Source organism: Microtus pennsylvanicus, chromosome 9 (genome assembly GCF_037038515.1).
Source record: "Microtus pennsylvanicus isolate mMicPen1 chromosome 9, mMicPen1.hap1, whole genome shotgun sequence".
Taxonomy (NCBI): Eukaryota; Metazoa; Chordata; class Mammalia; order Rodentia; family Cricetidae; genus Microtus; species Microtus pennsylvanicus.
In genome coordinates this window covers 98684739-98710040 of record NC_134587.1, presented here as the reverse complement: position 1 = coordinate 98710040, position 25302 = coordinate 98684739, and the positions used below count along the sequence as shown (strand labels likewise).

Below are 25302 nucleotides of genomic sequence, written 5' to 3'. Positions count from 1 at the left end.
TTTCTCTCCTCCCCTCCCTGCCTCTCCCTTCCCCCCTTTAATCCTCCCCCAAGGTCCCCATGTACCCAATTTACTCAAGAGATCTTGTCTTTTTCTACTTTCTACTTCCCATGTAGATTATATCTATGTCAGTCTCTCTTAGTGTCCTCATCATTGTCTAAGTTCTCTGGGACTGTGGTTTGGCAATGGCCTTGAAAGGGTGTGTTGTTGGATTTGAAAGACTTTCTTCCTCGTGTCCTTCAATTACTGAAGATCATAAAATGTGGTTTTTTGTCTCATGTTTAGAGGCATTCCTAGGATAGATAAGGGACCACATGCTTACTGTCCATCACCTATACGATCTGGTTTCTGCCTTGAGGAAGGATTGGGAAATTTGTAAAGTCCCCAAGAAACATGATAAGTTAATATATTCATTTTACTTGTTTACTTATTTCTCCTATTTTTTATCACATCTATTTATTTAATGTGTGTGTGTAAGCAATAGGTCATTGGGAAGCTGTTCCTTTACACCGTGTGAGACCGAGGGACCAAACTAGAGTTAATCTCAATGGCAAGCACGAGAATAGTGATTCCCTTTGATAAAATTCCCTAAGTGAATGGCCTCTTCTCCATCATACACCAGGAACTGCTTAGTCCCCTTTTTCAATAGCTAGCGTTGTTCAGAAAGCTTTTGATCAAACCTGAGTGAAATCTTTTTAAAGAAGTTGCATACTCATTATTCTAAACAAGATCAAATTTAAAAACCAACGGGGGCGTGCAGAGAGATGTTCCAGCCAGCACAGTGCTTGCTGCGTACGCACGAGGGCCTGAGCTGGAGGAGATGAGCTCAACGACGCACAGCTGTAAGCCCAGCTATCGTGGAGCCTCTGGGTTTGCTGGTGGCCAACCTGGGTTCAGGAAGAGATTGTGTCTTTGTAAGGCAAGGCAGGAATTGACGAGCTTCCCAGTGCCGGTCTCTGGCCTCCAGATGGACACAGGTCCACGGGCACCCATATGCAGACACACACACAAAGTGAACAGGGAAGGTAGAGTTCAGAGCACACACCCATTACATCATTCGTTCTGAACGGTCAGCTGGTAATGAGTATTTCTTGCTGAAAACAAAATTGAAGGCATTTTTGATGAGTGAAACCACCAAAGCCCAAACAGCCACTCTGAGTTGCTGAGGTCAAGGGAGACTTCTGGAAAGAAGTTGGTGTCTCGCGGCGTGTGAGTAGATGTTACCTGAGAGAGATGAGAAGTGCATTTGCTGTAAGCAGAGGAACACCCAGGTGGAGAGGCCGGCATCTGCAGAAGCCAAAAGGCAAGAGAGATCTCAGACTGTTTGGGGGAATTAAAGGCAGCTCTGTTGTCTAAAACATCAAAGTGTCTATCCTGAGCATGTAGAAACAAAACAAAAAACCCACTCTCGCTTATCCTGCCATCTTTTTATATGAGACATTTGTGTTGTCAGGAGTCTGAAGGCTAAAATGGCAAACTGCGTCTCTGTAGCCAGCACTCTGTGTCTTCCTGAGGCGGTGAGATTGCCGGAGTTTCCTAAAGCCTCCATGTGTCTACTGTGCGTCCGTGAGAATGTAACCCCAGCTAGCTGCGGCTCTCGAGTGCCGGCCACACATGCAAATGCTCCTCTTGGTGTAGATGTTTTCTCCTGCATGAGAGCAAGATAGGAAAAAACATATCCTTAACAAGCAACCCTTTCTGTATATTATTTGTGTACATCCTAAGTACAGGTTGTGGGGAAATCCTGGCACCTCCAGGGATTTGAGTAGTTCGGCTAAGGAGTGTGTGCAAGCAGAGCTTAGGAAAGAGCCTGCCCTTACTTGTCAGGTGTTACCACCGTTCATGCTGATGCTTGGTCTGGCATGCGTGAAAGGTAGTGCTGTGTGGGTTGGGTTGTTTTTTTTGGTGTGTGTGGGGGAGTGATATAGGGCAGGTATAGACTCCTTCAATTGGCATAAAAAGATCCACCCACAGAGAGGCCAGAGTCGCTTACAATCATTGGAGTCGTAGGATTGTTTACTCTGACTTAAGTCGGAAAGGTAAATTCCTACACAGGGGGAAAGGGTTTTCCTCCCTTGCTCCACCCCCACCCCTCAGTCATGAACATTTTCCTTATTTGAACCAGAACTTTTCTAGTAAGACATGAACCAAATCATCTGTCTGTTGGAGTCTGGGAACTGGCTTTGATGTCTGTCACATTGTAGCTCTTTGCCGGGAGCAGAGCACCTGGGGCTGAGTGACACCTGGTTGGCAGATGTCAATCACAGCCAGCCCGGACCCAGGCATCTCTGTTAGGGACAATGTCTCAGGACAGCGTCCGATGAGATAAAGCAAAGGAGACAGACAAAATAACGAGGCTTTTCCCTAAATAATGCTTTCTCTTGCTCTGCAAACCTTTCCCATTTAGCCAGCTTGAGAACACAGGGTGTGCTCACTTTAAACATGGCTGTACCACAAAAGTTCACTTGTAGATTTTCTTTTAAGGATGGGGGTGGGGTGGGTGGGAAGACGATCTGTCTCTGTAACCCAGGCTGACCTGGAAGTCACCGTGTAATTCAGGCTGACTTTGAACTCACCATCTGCCTACTTCAACCTTATAAGGGCTGGGTTTATAGGTGTGTATCACCATGCTTAATATTTTTCTTCAACCTTATAAACCAATATATAACCCTTAGTCTGCCAGAGTACAGCAATGGTCAAATAAATAACCATTGTCACCATGCGCAATGACGAGGTAATCTCAGAACTGAATTTGGAGTCTCAGAACCATGTCTTTCCTTGCACAGTCCTGCAAGCAAACATCCTCACCCCTGTCTCATTCCTCTTTCAAAGACTGACTGGAGGACTGAGGATGAAATTCACCAGATAGAGTGCTTACCTAAGGTGCCTGGGTTTGAGCCCCAGCATGGCATAAAACTACTTGACAGCAGTGTGCACATGTCATCTCAGCACCCAGGGAGAGGCGGCAGGAGACCAGAAGTCCAAGTCTGAGGTCAGGTTGGGGTCTGAGACACTGTCAGTTCCCTGGGTCCCTGTCTAATTATGGTAAGAATTCTTGCCATGCCTTTAATCCCAGCACTTGGGAGGCAGAGGCAGACAGATCTCTGTGAGTTCGAGGCCAGCCTGGTGTACAGTGAGATCCAGGGCAGGCTCCAAAGCCACAGAGTAACTCTGTCTCGAAAAAGCCTAGTATGAGAGAGAGAGAGAGAGAGAGAGAGAGAGAGAGAGAGAGAGAGAGAGAGAGAGAACTGAGAGAATTCTTTTGCTTGAATCTGATCACACACCCCGACCCCAGACAGTCTCTTATCAGGTCCCTGTTTGGCCACGCCTTCTACAGTGTAGGTTGTGTTGTCTATGGACAAACTCTTCTTCGCCTTGAGTTAGCTGGAAAGCAGCGAGGGATAAGAGATTCTTATGGAAATCTAGGGGATTCTTGAAGAAACCACCCCAGGATACGTATCAAGGCCCGGTTGAGTCAGAAGGAAGAAATTAGTACCCTATTTCTCTTTGTTCAAATGTACCAGTTGACTGCAAAATAGACGGAATGACATTAGCCACCTCATTAATTCCGTGCAGACTCTCTTGGTTTAGCAGTCATTTGGACAAGGACGACATGATTCTCAGCCAGCAGAAAGTTTGCTTGAAGACGGTGCTGAATGTGGAATCCGGGGCATCTCTTGGCCGTTGCTGTACGTTGTAGACGAATATTGAATGAAGTAGACATTTTTATCGAGTTTCTCATTTGATTTTGATTACCAGTCATTTGTTTACAGTCTCAGTCATCCCAAGTTTTTTTTTTTTTAATTTATTTATTTATTAAAGATTTCTGTCTCTTCCCCGCCACCGCCTCCCATTTCCCTCCCCCTCCCCCAATTAAGTCTCCCCCCCAGCCCGAAAAGCAATCAGGGTTCCCTGTCCTGTGGGAAGTCCAAGGAACCCCCACCTCCATCCAGGTCTAGTAAGTTGAGCATCCAAACTGCCTAGGCTCCCACAAAGCCAGTGCGTGCAGTAGGATCAGAAACCCATTGCCATTGTTCTTGAGTTCTCAGTAGTCCTCATTGTCCGCTATGTTCAGAGAGTCCGGTTTTATCCCAGGCTTTTCCAGACCCAGGCCAGCTGGCCTTGGTGAGTTCCCAATAGAACATCCCCATTGTCTCAATGTGTGGGTGCACCCCTCGCGGTCCTGAGTTCCATGCTCGTGCTCTCTCTCTTTCTGCTCCTGATTTGGACCTTGAGATTTCAGTCCTGTGCTCCAATTTAGGTCTCTGTCTCTGTCTCCTTCCAGACCCAAAAAGAGGAACATGGGATGTACTCACTCATATTTGGTTTCTATCCATAAACCAAGGACATTGAGCTTATAATTAGTGATCCTAGAGAAGCTAAATAAGGAGAACCCAAAGAAAAACATATAGGCATCCTCCTGAATATTAACCTTCATCCCAAGTTTTTAAGCAAATAAGAAGCCGTTCAGCTACTTGGTGTTTTCGTCACAGGGAGTTTAAGACGTGCATTCCTTCTGTGCAGATGGCGTCGAGTAGGAGTGACTTAGGCGGACAGATGTTCTTATGGCTCCATTCCCGCCAGAGTTCCTTCTTTGGGCACCTCCCAGCTGTTAATCCTCAGGCAGACTCTCCCTCATTACCTTACCTAAAACACTTACTCCCCTCTTCCTGCTTTATCTCAACCAATAGTGTGATGGAAGGGGAAACTGGGAATCTGGAGCCTGGTGGCAGGGGATGGAAGTGGCAGCCCAACCTGTAATTCTCCATGTCTTCTCATTGTCAAAACTGTAGCTCCTTAGGAACGGAGCCTGGCGCCCTTGTGGTACCCGTGTGTGACCACAATCGCCATCGTCACCCTTACTCTCTCGCTGCACCTCTTCTGCCTGCCATCTTTCAGGTTTTCGTTATGATGACTAACCACTGTTCCCCAGACTCCCTGACCCCATCAGAATGGAAGCCTCCGTGATGGCCGTGGACTATATAGCTTATTGCGGTTTCCCAACGTTCTCTTCGAGTGTTGTTCATGGCAGGCTCTCAGTAAAAACTGCTTGAATAAATTAATAGTCAATCTAAGATATTGTAGAACAAAACTTTCTAAGCTTGGTTTGTAGAGTTTTGTAGTTTGTAGATTTTTATGTGCTTGAAATTTTTTTAAGTTGATACTCTCATCTTTCACCACCTGGTAAATATTTTGTTACTGGTTTATCTTGTCCTTACATTAGGAAGTTACATGCATAGGAGCCATTGGGTAGGTGTGTGACCTGGCTGAGGTCATTTGTTTAGTTTTATAGCCCAGCTAGCCTTAGACTTGCAGTGATTCCCCCTGCCTGCCTCAGTCCTAGCTTCACAGATATGTGCCACCATACACAACCCTCCTTGGTGAGATATTTTCCAACTTTTTGTTTTTGTTTTGTGTAAGTAGGCTGTAGTTGGGTAGGCGTGGCAGTTGGGTAGATGTGGTGGCATATGCTTCTAGTCTAGACAGGAGGGTCAAGGGTTTGAGGCCGGGTTGGCGTCCTAGCAAGACCCTGTCTCAAATACATAAGACAAGAACAACAGCAACAAACCCTGAAAACAATAAACAAAATAAAAAATAAATATAAGCTGAGTAATAACTCCTTTAGAATTTTCCCAGGCTAACATAGTAATAATTATATGCTAGATTAAATCTGGAACTCCTTATTGTAATTGAGAAAAAAATTGCTGGTAGAGGGTAGCGTTGGGGAAATGTTAGGCAAAGGTTGTGAAACTTTAGTTCAAAGGGTAAGTCTTGAGGCCGTGGCATACCAATGAGAAGTCAAATACTGGCTTTAGCACGCAAGGCTCCAGAGTGGGACTCCTGGCATCTCCCTTGGTACTGTACAGTCTACAGTGTTGCTCTTGTTTCTCAGGCAGGAAGTGGAGCTTGAGTGCAGAGTTTGAAGCTGTCAAGGTGATCTCATAGAGCTAAGAATGGCATTGTTGACTTTATTATGATTTATGTTGTTAAACCTCTCTCTAGAGAATGATAACAGCAGAAGGGCACAATAATAGTCTTTAATCTAATCATCAAAGAGTTGATGGAAGTATATGAAAAGATTTTCTCTCATGTATATTTTTGATGTTTTCCCCTTTAAAATGAAAAACCATAATCAATGTTGATAAAAAGAAGTTTAGGGGAATTGTTAGAAAGTTGGGAGAATTACCGTATTGATTAGCGTCCAAGTTTCTATTGCAATTTTGAAGTCAGTTTATTTTTAATAAGTGAAATTTCGGGATACGTGTGAGAAATCAGGGAGGGAGGATTACTGTGTTCTTAGCACCATCCGTCTTCATTCTGACTGACTGGGTACCTTGGGTGTGCTTCTGGGGAGCTTGTTTTCCCATGGCCATCATGGCCACATCCCGTGGCTTGGTAAGATGGCAGCCTCACAAAGGCAGGTGCTGCTTTTATTTCTGCCACAATAATGAAGGGAAAATGGGCACTGATTCCTGCAGCACAGTCAAGAGCAGTGTCCTGTAAGCTCCACAGACAGTTCCTTAGTCCATGTGGCGAGCAAGGGACTTGCTTAGGTTTAGTAAGGAGGCCTTGCAGGGAAGTTCATGCTCCATCTGTCATTATTCAGCAGCTTGTCCTCTAATTTAAGAGTTTCCTGTCAGGAGAGCATCCAGGGAGTGGAGAGTCCAGAGATGGGTTAGTGTGGTTTGAGTTCTGACTGCATGGATGGACAGTTCGTGGTATCCCGGGCAGTTTTATAGGACATGCAAGTGCACATCTCCTGGCGAGCTTCAATCAGAGTATTGAGATAATGATCAAATATTATTATCTAATATTATTAATAGCCACCGTGTTTCCCCAAAGGATCCCCAGACTTTTCATCCGGGCCATTCTCCTGCAGGGACAAGGACGCGAGCCAAGCATCACACTTTGGAACCTCTGGCTTGTACATCTGTAATGTTTCTTTGCATGTCCTTATAGAAAACCACCCTTTCTTCAAGATCCCAGTAGATTGGGGTAGATCTTAGGAAGCCTCTCTTTCTGATTTAACAAGATGCATCCTATGAAACCCAAACCAAGCATCCCTGTCCTTGTGTGACTTCCGTAATACCAACTTTGCACCATCCCTACAGGCCTGGTGTGGGCTCAGGCTCTTGTGATGTGTGCAGTGATTCACTCTTCCTGATTCCTCTGAGGATACAGTCACATGCAGAATATTCTAAATATTTTACCTCTATAGTATGATCATAATCTAGAAAACATGGAGAAGAAATAAGCCTAAATACATCACATAGAAAGCTAAATAAATACCCCTCCTTTTTTCTTCATTATGTTTTTATGATATTAGATTGTTTTGTCTCTCTCCATGTCATTGTATTGCCAATAACCAATGTTTTTTTAAACTACATAAGAAATAATAGGTAGGCTACAACTTATTTATTTTTACCACTTTTAGACAAGTGTCTTGTTTTGAGTAGTTGCCGAGTGACGGCTCCCTAACCTGCCCTAGGCTCTTGCCTGCCTCGCGTCAGAGGACATGTGGTAACTAGCCTTCCTAATGGTTCGCAAAACCACCGTCCACTTTGCTTTCGTGCATGCAGGTTTTTGCTTTTCATAAAAACATGAAACCATTCTAAATTCCAGCATGTAAGAGGTTCATTTTTCAGAATGATTAATTACTCAACTTCAAAATCTGAGGTTGCCTTTGTTAGAGAGAAATTACAAATCAGTCAAAGCCATAATATTTTGATATGTGTTAACTTTATTTTTTTTAAAAAATAGATTTGTTATAATGTCGTATACATCCTAAGTGTTGCTGGTAATTAAGGGTTTCTTAAGCAAAAGTAGGTTCAGTTTGATCTCATATGAAGGAGGCCTACGTGGATTCTTTATGCTCTTCTGGGCACTTGTATATAAATGGGTTGAGCAGAACCCTTGTGTATAGATGTGTTGTGTACAGATGGCTTGAACAGAACCATTCTGATGGTGCAGTCATTGGGAGAAAAATCTCCTCTGTAGTACAGTAGAGTGTTCCACAAAAGGTTTTCCCTAGGTGTTGTAAAGCAGTGGTACTTTTTATAATGCAAACCTCCTGTCGATGCACATCCTGGGTACACAGGCTGTGCAGAGCATCTCTGAGAGCGGAGGAGACCTAGATGAAGGTGCTGTTTCGGTGCTCACCATCCTGTCGATGCACATCCTGGGTACACAGGCTGTGCAGAGCATCTCTGAGAGTGGAGGAGACCTAGATGAAGGTGCTGTTTCGGTGCTCACCATCCTGTCGATGCACATCCTGGGTCCACAGGCTGTGCAGAGCATCTCTGAGAGCGGAGGAGACCTAGATGAAGGTGCTGTTTCGGTGCTCACCACCCTCAGTTCTCTGTGCATCTCCTCATCCTCACGCTGGAGGAACCTGGGTAGGGAGAACGGCCTGCTCGCTGATTTACTAACTGAGTACATGTTGCTGTGGAATTTCTGTCTGCGTGTCATTTCTCATTGACTAAATTTTATTTAGACTTTAATGACAATTCCATGCTCTTTCCCTCTTGGGAGATATGTATTTCCTCTGTTGTGTTCCCTTGTCTGGTAATGAGGTTCTGGAAAATAAAATGTATTGTTGGAACGTATCCTCCTAGTTAATAGGTGTTTCTGATTTATGATGTGTGTATAAAATAGAAACATATATAGACCGTATGTCTTACAGGTTCCTATAGGACATAGACATCAACTGATCTCAGTCTTCAAGTTGTGGGCGGGTCTCTCTTCCCAGCACGGTGATTCGCTGTGGATGCATTGCTTCAGGTCTAGTGGGTAGCAGCAGCTCCTGAGTCCTGACTGGGCTTTGGGGTGGTGCTTGCATCTGTCTGGGAGCTCTTCTATGGTTTGACCGTGAACTGCTTCTCCTGCTGCAGATTTGCTGTCTTCCCCAGGCTTTTCATCCTCGAGGAATCTGATCACCTCATTTATCTTTTCTGCAGTGCGTGTGCTTACCTTCTTTCCCTTGGTTTCCCGCTTAGTGTGAGAACATGATCTGATTTGGCTCTCCCGAGTGTTACACGGTTACACTCACTTCAGCTTCTAGCTCTTACTTTTCCCTCAACCCTAATGCTCAAAAGGTCCACTTACCTCACTGTCTTTGTCTCTGTAGTTAGTTCTTGACCCCTCTGGGCCTGAAATCGCCATCTTGGCTGTCACAAACTCCTTTTCTTAGCCTTTTTCTTTTCCCTGAATAACATCTACCACTATTCGCAATCTCCTTTAGGATCATTGCCCTTTTCATTTCCGGGGCGTTGGTTTGGCGGCTGTCTTGGAACACACAGCAATGGCTTTTGGTTAGCAGGCAATCCTGAGTGCCTTGTAGTTTTCTTCCTATAGCTGCTGTTTTCCCCTTCGCCCTCCATAAAGCAGAGACCACCCACACGTGACCCCCAGCTGACTTCCTTGCTTGACCAGCAAATGGTTTTGTTATAATTGCTTGGTCAGGTCCAGACTCAGGAGATTTTCTTAAAGCGTACTCTCTAGGTTTTGTTTTCTAAACAGAAAGTCAGCCAACCATGCTCAAAGGTTGTTCTTGAAAGGCTCATGCAGCCTCCCTGGGTCACTGAGATGTCCATCATACGGCGTTCATCTGCCCGGCCTTCATTGACTCACCTGCCCGTACTCTGTAGACATGTGAACATGTATCTTCTCGTGCTAATGTCAGGAACCTGTTCCATTTCCCAAGTCCTCTGTTCTCATGACTCAGAGAGGTGTGTTGTTCTCTCCCGCCCAGTAAGCTGTCCTGCCCAGTTCTGTGCTTGGCATATACAGTCACTCAACAGCAACAAGAAAGCCCACACTGACAGAAGGAATTGAGCTCTCCATTTGCTCTGAGTCTGGTCACTCATGGTCCAGGGGCTCTCGACCTGAACCAGAGATCTGCCTCTTGAGTATTCTGGGGGGACATTTGCATTTGGGGTGATGGAAGGTGTCCTTAGAAATAGAACTTTACAGTTCATTAAATCTGACTTCGTGTTATGTAAGAGACGTTGGAGGCACATCCAGAGAAAGTGACTTGCCTGAGGCCAGGGTAAGTGAATTGTAAACATGGGCTCTGAGTCATTAGAACAATACTTATTTGGACTGGATTTTACAGGCTGCAAAACATGTTAGACTATACTCATTCCCGTGTGAGGGACTCGGGGGTGACATTACCTTAGTACAGCTAAGCAGACTGAAGTCGGGACATTAAGTAGTGACTCGGGATGGCTCAGGCAGTGAGGACAGAGGGTGCAGCCTAGGCTAACCCACATTCAAGGCTCTCCCGATGATTTTTTTCCTCTGAGAGAACCTCCTTCATGAGGTTTTCAATGGCGTGAATCTTTCCCTTCCAAATCAGAAAGTTGAAAAGGAAAGTTCTGATTTTTTATTTATGTTTTAACAGCTAGGCCCAAAAGAAGTGAAGGCCATTTTGACAAATTTGGAGTTGCTCACTGACTTTCAGGCCTCTCGCTCAAGGGGCGTCAGGTATTCTGCAAACCCCCTTTCTGTGGCAGGCTCTAGTGAGGTTTGTCGTCACTGTTGCTTACGTGAGTGTTTCTTGTCCTTAGGGTTTCTGAGAGCCCAGGGAGCTTCAGAACTATAGACTTAGGGAGGTCGTGGTAGTTCAGGAGGCCAGAGGTAGCCTTTGGCAGACAGCTCCCTTTGGCTCTTTCTCCTAAGAGCTTTCAAGGGACTGGAGCTGAGCCGAGAGGTGGCCAGGCCACACAGACACGGGATACAAATCCTCTTGACTACTGTTTGAGATAACGCTTTAGGATTTGAGCACCACTTCAGGATTAAAGGCAGGACTCTGCAGTTGTCTCTTGGTGTGCTATTGGTATTAGTTCTAGGTGGAAATGATAATATTTTGTTTATACTGGGCTAGATAAAATATAATATTAAATCTACCTGAAAGCTTTTTCTTTTATTCTAAATGTAGCTATTTGAGAACACGGTATTTAATTGAATTGCTATAATAGAAAATATTGCTGTATCTGGAGTATAAAATAAAAATTTATTTATAAACTAGTAACATGAACCTATATTTCAATTTAGACATATACACAAATGCATATAAAAATTCACATATATTAAATAAAGAGTACTTCATATAAAAAACAATATTTGTAGTACAAATTTGTTTAAAAAAAGCCAAAAACCTAATAGAACTATGGGTAAAGTATGTAAATAGAAAACACTACAAAAAAGATCTGTTTAATCTCATTAAGAGAAATACAAATTAAAAAATATGAAATAATTTCAACTAGTAGAGACTTGAACATAATTATTAAGGCTACTATTTGGAAAACAATATAAAGTGAAAATTGAGACTTCTTTGGGATACAAATGTTTTTTAAAGCACACATTAATGTAACAATTTCACCCCATGGTTGTGCTATTATAAGCATGTCAGCAATATAGTAAATAATGGTGTTTCCTCTATATGGTAGAAAGCCACACGTGTGCCTATGGGTATGGAAAGATGTTCACTTGCTGTTCAGTGGCAATGTGCTCTGCCTGGATTCAGCCGTGGTAAAGAAATCAATAAAGTAGATGCATATGTGGCAGCATTAAAATTTATAGAAGGCTGCGCTGTAAACTGTGAAACATTAATGCCCCTGGAAAATGGATTGGGAGAAAAAGACAGGTGTAAGGAACTGGCTGAGATCTTTGGTGTTTGGTCCCATAATAGTCTATACCATTTGCTTCATATTTAAAGATAATTAATTACCTTTTGGTTCGTTTGTGTTGGAGTCTCAATCTGTAAGGCAGCCAAACTTGGAAATCACCTCATAGACTGGGCCGACCTTGAACTGGTGACGTTTATCCTCTCAGACTGCCCACCCCCTTTCCAGTGTCACAAGCACAGGGGTGAGCTACCAGGACTGACTGTTCAGTTACTTTTATAGTACACTTTACAAGTTTTATTTGCCTTAGGGAAGAAAAACGTTCCGTACTATTCTACTCTAGTGGATTATAAATTATGATAGTTTCTTCTCAAACCTGCTTTTGCTGCTGTACATTATACAAAAGCTTTATATCCAAGAGTAACTCTTGTGTAGGAGTTCTTATAAAATAGTGACTATCAGAACCATTATTCCTCAGGGCGAAAATGTTGCCTTGTCCTTTAAAAGGCCATATTCTCTTTAGCAAAACATCAACCAGATATATTTTAATATTTTCTAGGATGTTTTGTTTTTATTAGCATTATTTTATCAATATTTCCTCTCAGATTTATTTGAGACTCTTTCTCAAAACATAAATGAGAAGACTGGGAGTATAGTTCAGTGGTATGGAACTTCCCTCATGTGTGTAAGACCCTGCATTCACTCCCCAGCACCACAAAAGTAAATAAATTAAAAATAGGAAAAAATGTAAAAGTTAATGAGAAATTCAAGAAAATCTCTTTAGGCCCTAGAAGGCTGATTTCTACTTTGTGTCCCACCTGAGTCTTCTCTCAGGCCTTTCCCTCACGCTGAGAAGGTCTTATAGGGCAAGCTTTGTTTTGCACCGGAGGATCGCACTTTTAACTTTAAAGGTCGTGGTGGGATAAATGTCAGAGGAAGCCCACGCCCACTGAGCTCAAGCAAACATTCGTGAATTTTATCAAAATTTTGTTAAAAGTTGTCAGACCCTTGACTCCCTCTTGTTACAAAGGCTACTTTATACTCACAGTAGAAGGCTTTTACATTTCTGCCAGATTTACCTAATGCTCTACTCTGTAGCCCTTCATTTGATGGTTTTTCTCTGGAATTTAGAAAAAAAGCAAGGAGCCGCGCTACTAATACCAACCTCTGCCGTTCCAGAAAAATCTAAAGTACTTTTAAAAGATGATGACATCTTGCTAGTGAATGTTACTGTCGCGTGTAAAAATAAAATGGCGGGGAAGTAAAGTAGGGTGTTCAGAGGGCTAGAAGGGAACCAGGAGATTGAGCTCTGGGTTCCTTTTGGGAGAGAGAGCAAAAGAGACATATTAGAGTTGTTGGCTTTCTTGTATTTACTCACCTGTCCCTGAGGAGTTGTGGTCAGTAGCTGAGCAATGGCGGCCTTGGGCATAGAGCTGGCCAACAGCAGTGCCCAAACTAGAATTGTGGTTTTTTGCCAGTTACTAGTTGAGCCACCCACTATGAGGTCTACCTGTGTAGAGAGCTTATGCCATCAACTGGATTATTCTAGGTGAGGTTTTCTGTCCACCAATTATGTACATTTTTTTTTCCTGGCAAGATTGTTCTTCATAAACAAAAATCTATTGGAAGGTAAGAGGAGAAAAGTTGGTGGACAAGTATAGAATTAGACACAGAATGGGTCCTTTGCCACAGTTAAGGAGAAAAAACATTTGGTTCATCAAGTAACATGAACAAACTGCAAAAGGCAGTTGAGCAAAAGCTGCTGCATGTAAGATTACAGAAAGCATGCCCATTATTTTTATGTCGGTTTATAAACTCCTTCAGGGGACTAGAGAGGTAGCTCAGTGGTTAAGAGCACTGGATGTTCTTCTCGAGGACCTGGGTTCAATTCCCAGCACCCAGATGGCAGCTTACAACTAACTGTCTGTAGTTCAGTTCCAGGGGATCTGACACCCCTTAAACAGACATGCATGTAGGCAAAACATAAATATATGTAAAATAAATCATTTTTAAACATTAAAAAAACCCCTTCAAATTGTTTCTCTTCGTCTATTATGTCCAGCAGCTGGTAAATTACTCAGCATATAGTGTTCTCAAATTGTACTTACTTAATGGAGGGTAGATGTGGACAAAAGACCTAAGAGGGACCCCGTATTGTTTTCATGACAAACTAGCAAGGTAGTCATATCAGAGCACAGCGAATGAAAGTCAGCAGTGTTAACACGTATTAATGATAACTGCTACTTGGCTAGGCGAAACCCTGACAGGTATTTTGATAATACTTCACAATATTTTAATACAGGTGGTCAGGTGAGCTGTCTCAGCAGGTAGAGGTGTTTGCCACCTAGCTTGATGGCCCCAGTTTGGTCACAAGACCCTCAGGGTTGAAGGATAGAACCACCTCCTGTAAGCTGTTCTCAGACCCCCACAAATGTACTCGGACACATATAGCCACCCACACATACCGACAAAATATATGTTTTTAGAAGACCAGGTGTGGCCAATGGTTTGGGCTCAGAGTTCATTTAAATGTGGTATCGGACAGATGTAGCTTTTTCCTTTATTAATTGTATTTGGCTCCCGTGAGAAAGAAATCTTTAGTTTATCCCCGGTTCCTTACTCCACAGAACAGCACACAGAGCTGATCGTCCACCTCTGTGTGTTGACTAGGACCTTGTTCGGAGGATTTGTGGTATCGGGATGGAGGTAATGGGCACATAAGAACCCTCTGCTCCTTTGCCCCTGCCTTGTTGGAGACATTTACCTTTCATGTCAGTCCTGAGCTGGAGTGGGAAGAGCAGTTACTCTAGCCTGCTTGGCCGTGTAGGAAAGATGACCGCCCCACGGGGCTCACTGCAGCTCACCGAGGTCTCAGAATAACCAGCGTCACAATTGCTTCATTGGGGCATTTGGTTCTCTCACACCCCCACTCTGAAGAGGGGATACCTAGATCAAAGCAGGGTTTATAAACTGTGGATCTCCTGACCCCATGCCATTATACTGCTCCATGTGGGCCTCCCTTTAGCACGTTCCTTTACCCTTCAACACATGCTAGTGGTATCTCTGTCCTCCTCCTCTTTCTGACGGCCACCTGCTTGTTGGTAAGGTGTGACTGCCTCTTCTGGAAACTTTCTCCAGTGCACACTCTTTTTCAAAGGGTAAAGAAGATGCTTGTCTTTGGAAAGGGTTGGCCCTACTAATTATGCCAGACAGGCCATCTGACTGCACGTCCCCATGGAGCCACAGGAACAAATTGCCGGTCGATCCCCAGTCATCTGGAGAAGCTCTGAGCTACCAAGCCGCAGTTAACCCTGCCTCGTGGCTGTGGGAAGCAGGCTCTATTTCCTCTTTAGATATCGACCCAAAGGCTTTCCTCTTCCCTAGCAGAGGAGTCTCACCAATAGGGTGAGAAGACATGGTTTGGATAATTGAGGTGGATAGAAAGAAAACAAAACATTAGATGATGTTAATTTGTATAAAGCAGTTCCCGCAGGACTGAGAGTCATGTTGGGAGAACCCCCTCTGGCCCCACTGTGCCTTTCAGAAGTATGCGGTTCATTTTCAATGTCTTATATTTCATCTCAGTATTTTTGTGCTCCTTAAGTTGCTTATCACAGGAGTCTCTAATATATGCAGCCTTTTATCATCAAGGCCTTTCCGGAAGTGTTTTGATTCACCTCAGGGAAAACAAACAGCCTAATGTTCTCTCCTTTCCTGCCGATGTTATCAGTCCAGCTCACCCTACTTTGTCCCCTCGTTCATCACTTTACCCTGGGACTTCAGGTAGACTAAGCGAGGGTGACAGCTGGGCTGGAATTTCCGCTCTAACCTTGCTGAATTTTGAGCACAGAATGTCTGAGGAGGAAAAAAAAAAAAAACAGCAACAAAAACCTGGCAGGAATTTCAACCAACTTTTGTGAGATTTCCCTCAAAATATGGGGAGAGAAACAAGGGGAGTTAGTTTGTTTGGAGGTCCACACCTCAGTATTGCATGGTTTTGGTCTTTATTTCCTTGTACCAAACCCATCCGTTGTTCTTCCTGTGTTCAGCCCTGAGGCAGTCCTTACTGGGGACCGCGGTCAGTCAGATGAATACCTGAATACCCTTTTCATTGCTCCTCTCTCCGTTTCAGCAATGAGCCAAACTCTTGTATTACTGGCAAATGCCAAAATTAAACATCTCCCAAATTCTTAGGAACGTGTCTTTATCTTTTCAGCCTTCTGTTGGAACTACTTATTTTTATGTTAATAACTACCTGTGGCGTAGGTACATCGAGGTCCCATTATGAAGACGCGTGGAAGAGACGCTAACTTGCATATGCAAGTGTTAACATGGCGGCTTTGAGTTATAGACGAAAACACTTAGAGAAAAGCATGCTCATTGAACATCCCCTCCCCCTCCAGAGCTGTCTGACCTTGTGCTGTTCTGCTGCTTGCTTTTGCAGTTTAACTCGGCTGCCAAGCAGCTGATCGAGTGGGACAAGCCTCCAGCACCTGTAGACACCGCAGAATGCCCTTCAGCTTCAGCGCAGAGCGGCACCGCCCCCAAACACGCTGACACCAAGAAGAACACCAGGAAGCGACACTCCTTCACCTCCCTTACCATGGCTAATAAGTCCTCCCAGGCATCCCAGCACCGCCACTCCATGGAGATCAGTCCTCCTGTGCTCATCAGTTCCAGCAACCCCACCGCCGCAGCCCGTATCAGCGAACTGTCTGGGCTCTCCTGCAGCGCCCCATCTCAGGTACAGGGGCAGCGTCCGCTGCAGAAGCGCTGGCTCACCGTGGGGAAAACTTCAGAAGAGGGTAGCTTTCCTTGCTGCCTTCTTCACGTTTGTCTTAGCTACTTGCTGTGATAAAGCAACTTGAGAGAGAAAAGGATTATTTTGGCTTCCCCTTCCAGAGAGATGCGGTCCCTCCGGCTGTGATGGGAGACGTGACAGCAGACAGGGAAGGCATGGCGCTCAGAGCAGAAAGCCGATTGCTCACATTGTGTCTGTGCTTAAGAAGCTTAGTGTAGACAGGAGCTGGCGTAAGGCTACCAAGCCTCCAGACCCAGGGCCTGCGATTCATCCTCTCTAGATTCCATTTCCTAACGATGTAATGACTTTCCCAAGCAGCATCTTCAACTGACTGCCAAGCATTCAAACACATGAGCCTATAGGTGACATTTCACGGTCAAAGCACAACAGTGTTCTCAGTAGAAAGATGGAGAAGGGAAAGATAGCTTGAGTGTATCAGGACTCAGAGAAAATATTGGAACCTACAAAGTGTATCAAACAATGCTATTGATTTCAGGTACTCGCTGAGTTTTACAAAACTTCCCAGTGCTATCCTGGGAGGTCTTGTGCTTGAGAACTTCATCTTTGTCCACGATCACAGTTCTCAGTACAGTGCGCTCCCATCTGCAGCTTCTCACAGTGCGGCGCTTGGGTTCCCATCCACACAGTAGAACAAGAAGAGAAATCGAGAAAGCAACAGTCAGCATAGAAGTTAACCTTGCCCTTTTGAAAATCTCCTTACTCCATTGAGGTTCGAGACTGTACTAAATAACATGGTCACGTGCTATTTGTGTGTTAAAAATGTAGGTGTCAATTGCAAACATTCACTCATGCATTTGGCAATTGATTGTTGAATATTTTATAATCAGACTCCTGGGCACAGTATGTAATGGGATATATAGGGATATATGGAGGGCTTACTCTAGTCTAGTGTGCCTCTATGTCATTGTTACGTTCCTCCCAACCTGGAGGTCAGAGAGCCGTGTCCAAAGCAGCCTGACACAGCAGGGAGAATGAGCTTACTGATCATTTAATTTCATGCAGGTTTTATTCTACAGTGTAACTTTAGGTTGTTTTTCCTTAAAATATAAAAGATGAAATTCCTATTAAAGAAAAAAAATGAGGTAAAAAAATATATAATCCCAACCCTGAAAAAGTTCATATAGTTTAATAAGTCTCTATATGGTGTTGCAAACTAAAAATTGGGCTTTTCTGGTTAATTTTATTAAAAGTTGGTTTTTTCTTATCTATTTGATTTGACATCTCTGGATTGACACATCATGTCAGGAATTAAATGTATTACTCCAAGGTTATAGAACTTTTGATTTGAATGATGAAACATAGAATATACGCGGATACATTAGCATGCGTGCAAGGAGAGGGAGGGCCTTCATTTCGCTCACTCACTGCGTCTGGCTTACATCAGCAAGCACTCAAATGCTTGTCCAATGGATGAGTTGTTGCTTGGAAACTAGATGGAGAGAGAAGTGCTTTACCGTTCACATAACCAGTGGTCGCATGAAATTGGGGGGGGGGGGGCTGGAGAGTCGGCTCCTCAATCATTAAGAGCTCTTGTTATTCTTGTGAAGGACACAGGTTCGATTTCCAGCGCCCACAGGAGGTTCCTCACTTGCTCAGGTACCAGGCATGCATGTGGTGCACAGACATACGTGAATACCGAGCCCTCATATGAGTAAAATAAATGTAAAAACCCCATAAGAATGAGAGAAAAGAAAAGACAGGGTTTGAGAGCAGAGACTGAGCTTGGCTTGTAAAGCAGAGGACCAGCGCCAAGTGAACTACGGAGACTCAGAACGGATTTGTGACTAAGGGGCTGAAGAAGAAGACCGGGAAAGATCCACTACCAGAAAATAAACCGCTTTGAGTGTGTGGCACCAACGCCATTTCCACAAGGAGATTTTCTTGATGTAGAGTCAAGCTGTTGTGGGCACGCTGACAGCCCTGTGTGAGAAGAGCTTTAAGAGCGTGGACTGGGATGCTTTTGTAGTGGAGAAGGTTGAAGGAGAAAGGACAGTGAGCACAGAGCTGTGTCCTGTGGAGAACTCAGCGGTCAGGTGTCGGCACGTCTGACGTGGCCACACCACACACTGGGGATAAAGGCTGCGAAAGCGGGGCTATTTTTGCTTGATTTTGAGTAGTTTAGGGAACAAGGCTCTTTCTGTTTTCTTGAAACAGTTCCCCCTTCAACCAACCTCCCCCCCCCCCACCTTTTCTGGAACCAGTTGGTTGTTTTCAGTGGTGGGTGTTGCCTCGGGAAGAAGTTATTTCAGGCAGAAGATGGGAGGTGTGTGAAGAGCTGCCTGGCTCTCCCGCTGAGCTTTACAGAAAACACCACTTATCTAGGGCACAGGTCCACAAGGAACCTTGAGAGTATGTGTGTGAGAGTGTAGTGTGTGTGAGAGTGTGTGTGTGTGTGTGTGTGTGTGTGAGAGAGAGAGAGAGAGAGAGAGAGAGAGAGAGAGAGAGAGAAAGAGAGAGTATAGGTGTGTGTGAGTGTGTGTGTGTGAGTGTGTATCTCTGTGTGTGTACTGTCGGGCTCTCCTGCTGAGGTTTACAGAAAACACCACTTACCTAGGGCACCTGTCCACAAGGAACCTTGAGAGTATGTGTGTAAGAGTGTAGTGTGTGTGTGAGTGTGTGTGTGTGAGAGAGAGAGAGTGTGTGTGTGAGAGAGAGAGTGTGTGTAGGTGAGTGTGTGTGTGTGTGTGAGTGTGTATCTCTGTGTGTGTACTGTCGGGCTCTCCTGCTGAGGTTTACAGAAAACACCACTTACCTAGGGCACCTGTCCACAAGGATCCTTGAGTGTGTACGTGCGTGTGTGTGAGTGTGTGTGTGTGTGTGCTGCCTGCACCGCAGGCACATATACTGTTGTCATCAGCATGGAGAGGAGTACATGCAGGAAAATGGCCATGGGAAGCTGTCCCAAGAGATGCTGTCCCGGAATCCTTGCCACTAGCACGATTTCATTTTCCTTCCTGACACTCACCTTTAGCTTCAATTGTCTTTCATTCTATTTTTTTTCTTCTTAGTGGATTAGTTAGGCTTTGATTTTGTTACAGTTATTAGAAAATAAGAAGAAACGAACCTAACCACGTCCATATTTGTTTCTCGCATCTGAATGAGAGCTCAATGATACAAAGGCATGGGCAGTTGAGTGCTGGTGTAATGGTACTTAGAAAAGGGGCTGACTTGGACCCCACTTCTCCCCCGTATGAAAAGTCCTTGTCGTCATGCTGTAGGTGATAAAGATCCCAGTGTCGTATCCAGAGTCTCCATCAGCAGGATGGCCAAGCGGCAGAGGGGCAAAGGGCTTGCTTGCCATTGTATTTAGTGTCTGTTGAGTGAGGACTGAACTTGAAAGTGTATAAACTAGAACCTGACCTCCAAGCTGTGCCGTGCAGGTGGACCCCTGACACACGTGCTCACGGGTGTTTGTGACTGACATCCATGAAGCACGTGAAGACATTCGGTCTGCCCCTGACCATACCCCTGATGACTTCTGCATGTGTCACCTAGAGGCAGGATTCACGATGTCAGGTGTTTCTGAGGCATTTTTATATTGCCCTGGTCCCCCCGGGAAAAGCAAGAAGGCCCATCCGATTGCCCTGATTTTTCTCCCCAACTCTTCTCATTTCCCTAGCCCCTCCTTGTACAAGGGGCCGACTGATAGTTGTGGGTCCATGGGGAAACAGGTGCTGGGTAGCTGCATTGCTGTACATGTGGAGGACAAGACATCCCATCCGTTGCCATAGCTATTCTCCTCGCGTCTGGAGCATCAAGTAGCACCCCCCATGTCGTGCAGTTGTATCTGCCCTGCAGCCTGGGTGAGACTGATCAAGTGACGGGCAGCAGGGACATGACCAAAATAACTCAGTTTCTTTCTGGTAGATTAATCTCAGGTCTTGTCATGGATGACACCTTTGAAAACAGTTTGCCTTGGTGTTGTTCCTGTAAGGTTCTATAGTGAATTCTCGGCTGTAGGCACGTCGCGGCAGCTGCGTCTTGATTGCCAGTCCTCACTGAAGGATAGACGTCTGAAAGCATAATCTTGAAAATAGAAAAATACCTCAGAATTTTCCATAGATTTGGCAGATCAGTAGAGGGACAAGTGTTGAGCCATGGCTGACCTTAGCAGGGCCTTCACGGGAGTGTGAAGCTAGTTAGCCCCAGGCCGACCATCTGAACAGTTGGATTCGTGGTAGCATATTGTGTGAAATAGCACATTGCATTGACTGGCATATCAGATACATGTTAGATCATTGAACATTTTGGGATTGAATACAAGGAAAAGGATTCTGCCTCCCCAAAATAGCATTCTATACAGATTTCTTTTTTATGTGACTTCTACTTGTAGAATCTGTTGCATTAAATATCCGGGCGAACTTGGGTTGGGGAGATGGGCTCGGTAAAACGCTTGCCATACAAGCCAACTTGTTTGGCATAGGTAACTGAATGAACAAGAGACCCTATCTCAAATAAAATAGATGGGGAGATCAGCATCAGAGATTGTCCTCTGACCACCACAATGCGCTATGGAACATGTCCACACACACATACGGGAGGGGGCAGGGGGGGCGAGGCAGGGAGAGACAGACACAGAGAGAGACAGATTTTTAAAAAAATATGCTGTCTTTTTAATAAGTTGTTCTCCTTGGCAGGTTCATATTAGCACCACTGGGTTAATTGTGACCCCACCCCCAAGCAGCCCTGTGACAACTGGCCCTTCGTTCACGTTCCCGTCCGATGTCTCCTACCAAGCTGCCCTTGGAGTAAGTACCATTCCCGTGTCTTTATTTCTCGATGAGGCATTTAGTCTTGAAGATCTGGCACATTCCGACCAACTCCCGCAGTGCACACGGACGCTTGCCAGGTGGGACTGCGTCTGCCCTTCTGTGGTCTCTGCAAATCGCACAAAAACAAGTTAGACGAATTCTTGCCACTCACCTGCAAAGTTTCTAACAGTGGCAGTCGCTGGCCTGGAGCTATGAGAACTCTGAAAAATACATTTAATTTTGTTGAAGTTCAGTTTGATTTCCCAAAGGCTTAACTTTTATTTCTGTGGGGTTTCTAGCTTCTGCTTATTCTTTTTGAAGATATATTTTATAGAAATGTTGAAGACATGGATCTTCCCAGGCTAAGCGGCTTGCTTTCATTCACACAAATGTCAGCTTTTAAGGGTCATCTCTAGTTTCTTCTCCTCCATAGCTCATAGAGATTTTTTCAAGGTCCCTGTTGCCCCGGGAAGGTCCTGTGGAATATGTTGATGTTTCTTCTAAAAATTCCACAGGTAGGGCTAGAGAGATGGCTCAGCAGCTAAGAGCACTGACTGCTCTTCCAGAGGTCCTGAGTTCAATTCCCAGCAACCACATGGTGGTTCACAACCATCTGTAATAAGATCTGGTGCCCTCTGCTGGCTGCAGGCATATATGTAGGCAGAATACTACATACTAAATAAATTAAAAAAGTTGTCTTGATTTGCATTTCCCTGATCGCTAAGGAAGTTGACAACTTTAAGATACCATCTTACACCTGTCAGAATGGCTAAAATCAAAAATACCAATGATAGCCTTTGTTGGAGAGGTTGTGGAGAAAGGGGTACACTCATCCATTGCTGGTGGGAATGCAAACTTGTGCAACCACTTTGGAAGGCAGTATGGCGGTTTCTCAGGAAATTCGGGATCAACTTACCCCTGGACCCAGCAATACCACTCTTGGGAATATACCCAAGAAAGGCCTTATCATACAACAAAAGTATATGCTCTACAATGTTCATAGCAGCATTGTTTGTGATAGCCAGAACCTGGAAACAACCTAGATGCCCTTCAATGGAAGAATGGATGAAGAAAGTATGGAATTTATACATATTAGAGTACTACTCAGCAATAAAAAACAAGGACTTCATGAATTTTGCATACAAATGGATGGAAATAGAAAACACTATCCTGAGTGAGGTAAGCCAGACCCAAAAAGAGGAACATGGGATGTACTCACTCATATTTGGTTTCTAGCCATAAACCAAGGACATTGAGCTTATAATTAGTGATCCTAGAGAAGCTAAATAAGGAGAACCCAAAGAAAAACATATAGGCATCCTCCTGAATATTAACCTTCAGCAAGCGATGAAAGGAGACAGAGACAGAGACCCAAATTGGAGCACAGGACTGAAATCTCAAGGTCCAAATCAGGAGCAGAAGGAGAGAGAGCACGAGCAAGGAACTCAGGACCGCGAGGGGTGCACCCACACACTGAGACAATGGGGATGTTCTATCGGGAACTCACCAAGGCCAGCTGGCCTGGGTCTGGAAAAGCCTGGGATAAAACCAGACTCTCTGAACATAGCGGACAATGAGGACTACTGAGAACTCAAGAACAATGGCAATGGGTTTCTGATCCTACTGCACGCACTGGCTTTGTGGGAGCCTGGGCAGTTTGGATGCTCAACTTACTGGACCTGGATGGAGGTGGGGGTTCCTTGGACTTCCCACAGGACGGGGAACCCTGATTGCTTTTCGGGCTGGGGGGAGACTTGATTGGGGGAGGGGGAGGGAGGTGGGGGGTGGTGGCGGGGAAGAGACAGGAATCTTTAATAAATAAATAAATTAAAAAAAAATAAAAAAATAAAAAAAAATAAATAAATAAGTAAATAAATTAAAAAAAAATACTCCACAGGTAGACTCCAGTCATCAATTGCATGGAGTGGGAATTGGGTGTGTTGTCCCAGAGAATCTTAATAGGCAAGGGAGATGGGTATAAAGAAAGAAGAACACTGTGGAGGAAAACAAGCAAATACACCCTTAGGGAGTAGACAAAAAAAGCACAGTTCAGTGAGCCACAAGGCACTGGAGAACATGAGACATCTCTCACTCAGGCTAATGTCTTGTTAAGCGTTCAGATTACTGGTTTCAGCACCAAGTGGAATGAGGATAGACATCATCACTCAATCAGACAGCCTGGTGCCGGATCCTGGCATCAGCCTCCCTGGTCCAGCACCTGCAGTGTCTGATGAGCCTCCCCGAGAAACTGTGTAGCCCGTTGAAGGGTTTTAGGCTTGGAATGGTTCAACTCAGCCTTTCATTTATCATGTGACCCTGGAAAAGTTATTCAGCGTCTTCCAGCCTTAGTGTCTGTGCGTGTTAGTTTCTGTCAACTTGGCACAAACCTAGGCACACGTAGGAAGAGGGAGCTTCAATTAAGGGACAGCCCCCACAAGATTGGCCTAGGGGCGTGTCTGTGGGGCATCTTCTGGATCACTGATAGATGCAGAAGGGCCCAGCCTACTGTGGGAACATACCAGCCATAGGCAGTGGGTCTGGCCTGCAGAAGGTACCTGAGCAAGCCACAGAAGCCGGCCTGTCAGCAGTCTCCGCCCACCATCTCTGCTTTCATTCCTGCCTCCAGGTTCCTACTCTGAGCTCCTTGGAGCCCTGCCTTCCTCGGTGGTGGAGGGGGAGGATGAGGGAGGGTGGCCGCTGCTGCTCTTCTCTGGGCTCTCTACTGACAAAGTGGGTCTGGGACTGTGGCGTTGTTGCCCAAAGGATGTCATGGAGAGCCAGGTGCACTTGGGTGCGGTTTCCCCTGCTCTCTGTCCCAGCCACAGTGAGGCTTCCAAGCAGCTGCTCTGTTTTTAGGTTGTGGATTTTGTGGGGGTTGTAAACATGGTTTTTTCTGCTAGTTTCTGTAAAAGCTGGCTTTGTAGCCAGGACCTCACAACACTCTAGTCACTGTAGTGCCAGGCTTTCACTGCCTTCCTTTTCCAGCTGCGTCATTCTCCTTAATGTTAATGTTGGCTAGATAAATTTCCTAGCTAATGAAAAGCCGAGTTTTAGAACAAGGTCCTAAATGACTGTAGCTTTTACCTGACTTCTCTCAGACTCTTAAAGATGCTCACAGAGTAAACCATGTTCTTCAGTTCAAGTGCACTCTGGCAGGTTCTACTCACAGGTAAAAGCTGCTGGATTTTCCTTTTTTTTTTTTTCTTTTTTAAAATGCTCCCTGAGCAATTACAGCGTCCTTGCTAAGGTAGCAGCTTAGTGAAAGAGACATGGCCTCGGTTCATCTGGGGAGAAGATGAATTTCAGCGAGCATTCATTAAATGTGGTTTCCATAAGATTCCGTTAGCCATGTATGTCTCACTGAAGCCAGATTTCATAACCCATCCTGCCCTCCAATCTCCAAGGGAGTCACTTCTTTTTTTTTCCCCCACCAACAAAACACATCCAGCCCAGCGTAGTTCCACACTAGAGGACTCTGAACGAGGAAGCGGTCCAACTCCATGTCTTCAGGGGGAAAGGGATGACTGACTTTTCTGATCTTAGAAAAAATTAATTAGTGTAAAAGATACAAGGCTGGCCAAGTTTTAGCCCCTGTGAACTGAAAATTTTATAATATAATAAATGGCCAGTTCTTTGCTGGGGGTTGACTCTAGGCCAAATCAATGGAACAGGCCACAGGAGAGCGTCTAAAAATTAATTCATGTTCAGTCATTTTTATCCTAGGATTTTTATAAGAAAGACTGCATATTAAGCAAGAGAGAGATTTATTAAACACTGTCTACTGTGCCAGCTCCATTTAATAAAAAACTAATTATAAACAGGCTTGCCTGTCATCCCCAGAGATGGGTAGATTGCAAAGTCTCTGGTAGGTTGATGGAAATGCTGTGGACTTAATGTTGGGTTTGGATAGGAAACTCCATAGCACCTGCCTTCGTGCCCTTGGTAGCTCCAATTTATTGTGGCAAGGATTCTGGTTAAAACCTGCAGCATTTCAGGAACTTTGCTATCACAGCAATAGAAGGTAGCTTGGTAGGGGGAAAAAAAAACAAATCAAACAGGCTTTTCATGGTGTGGATTAATAGGAAGTAAATGTCACCTGGGA

At 44.7% G+C, this 25302-nt stretch overlaps 1 protein-coding gene across 1 annotated transcript in view; it reads left to right on the top strand.

Moving 5' to 3' along the window:
• Sh3rf1 (SH3 domain containing ring finger 1) overlaps nt 1-25302 on the top strand; it is a 164633-nt gene that overhangs the window by 106619 nt on the left and 32712 nt on the right. The window contains exons 5-6 of the mRNA XM_075986855.1: nt 16072-16371; nt 21087-21197. Coding sequence (XP_075842970.1) covers nt 16072-16371; nt 21087-21197 — 411 coding nt within the window. The remainder of the gene's footprint in view (nt 1-16071; nt 16372-21086; nt 21198-25302) is intronic.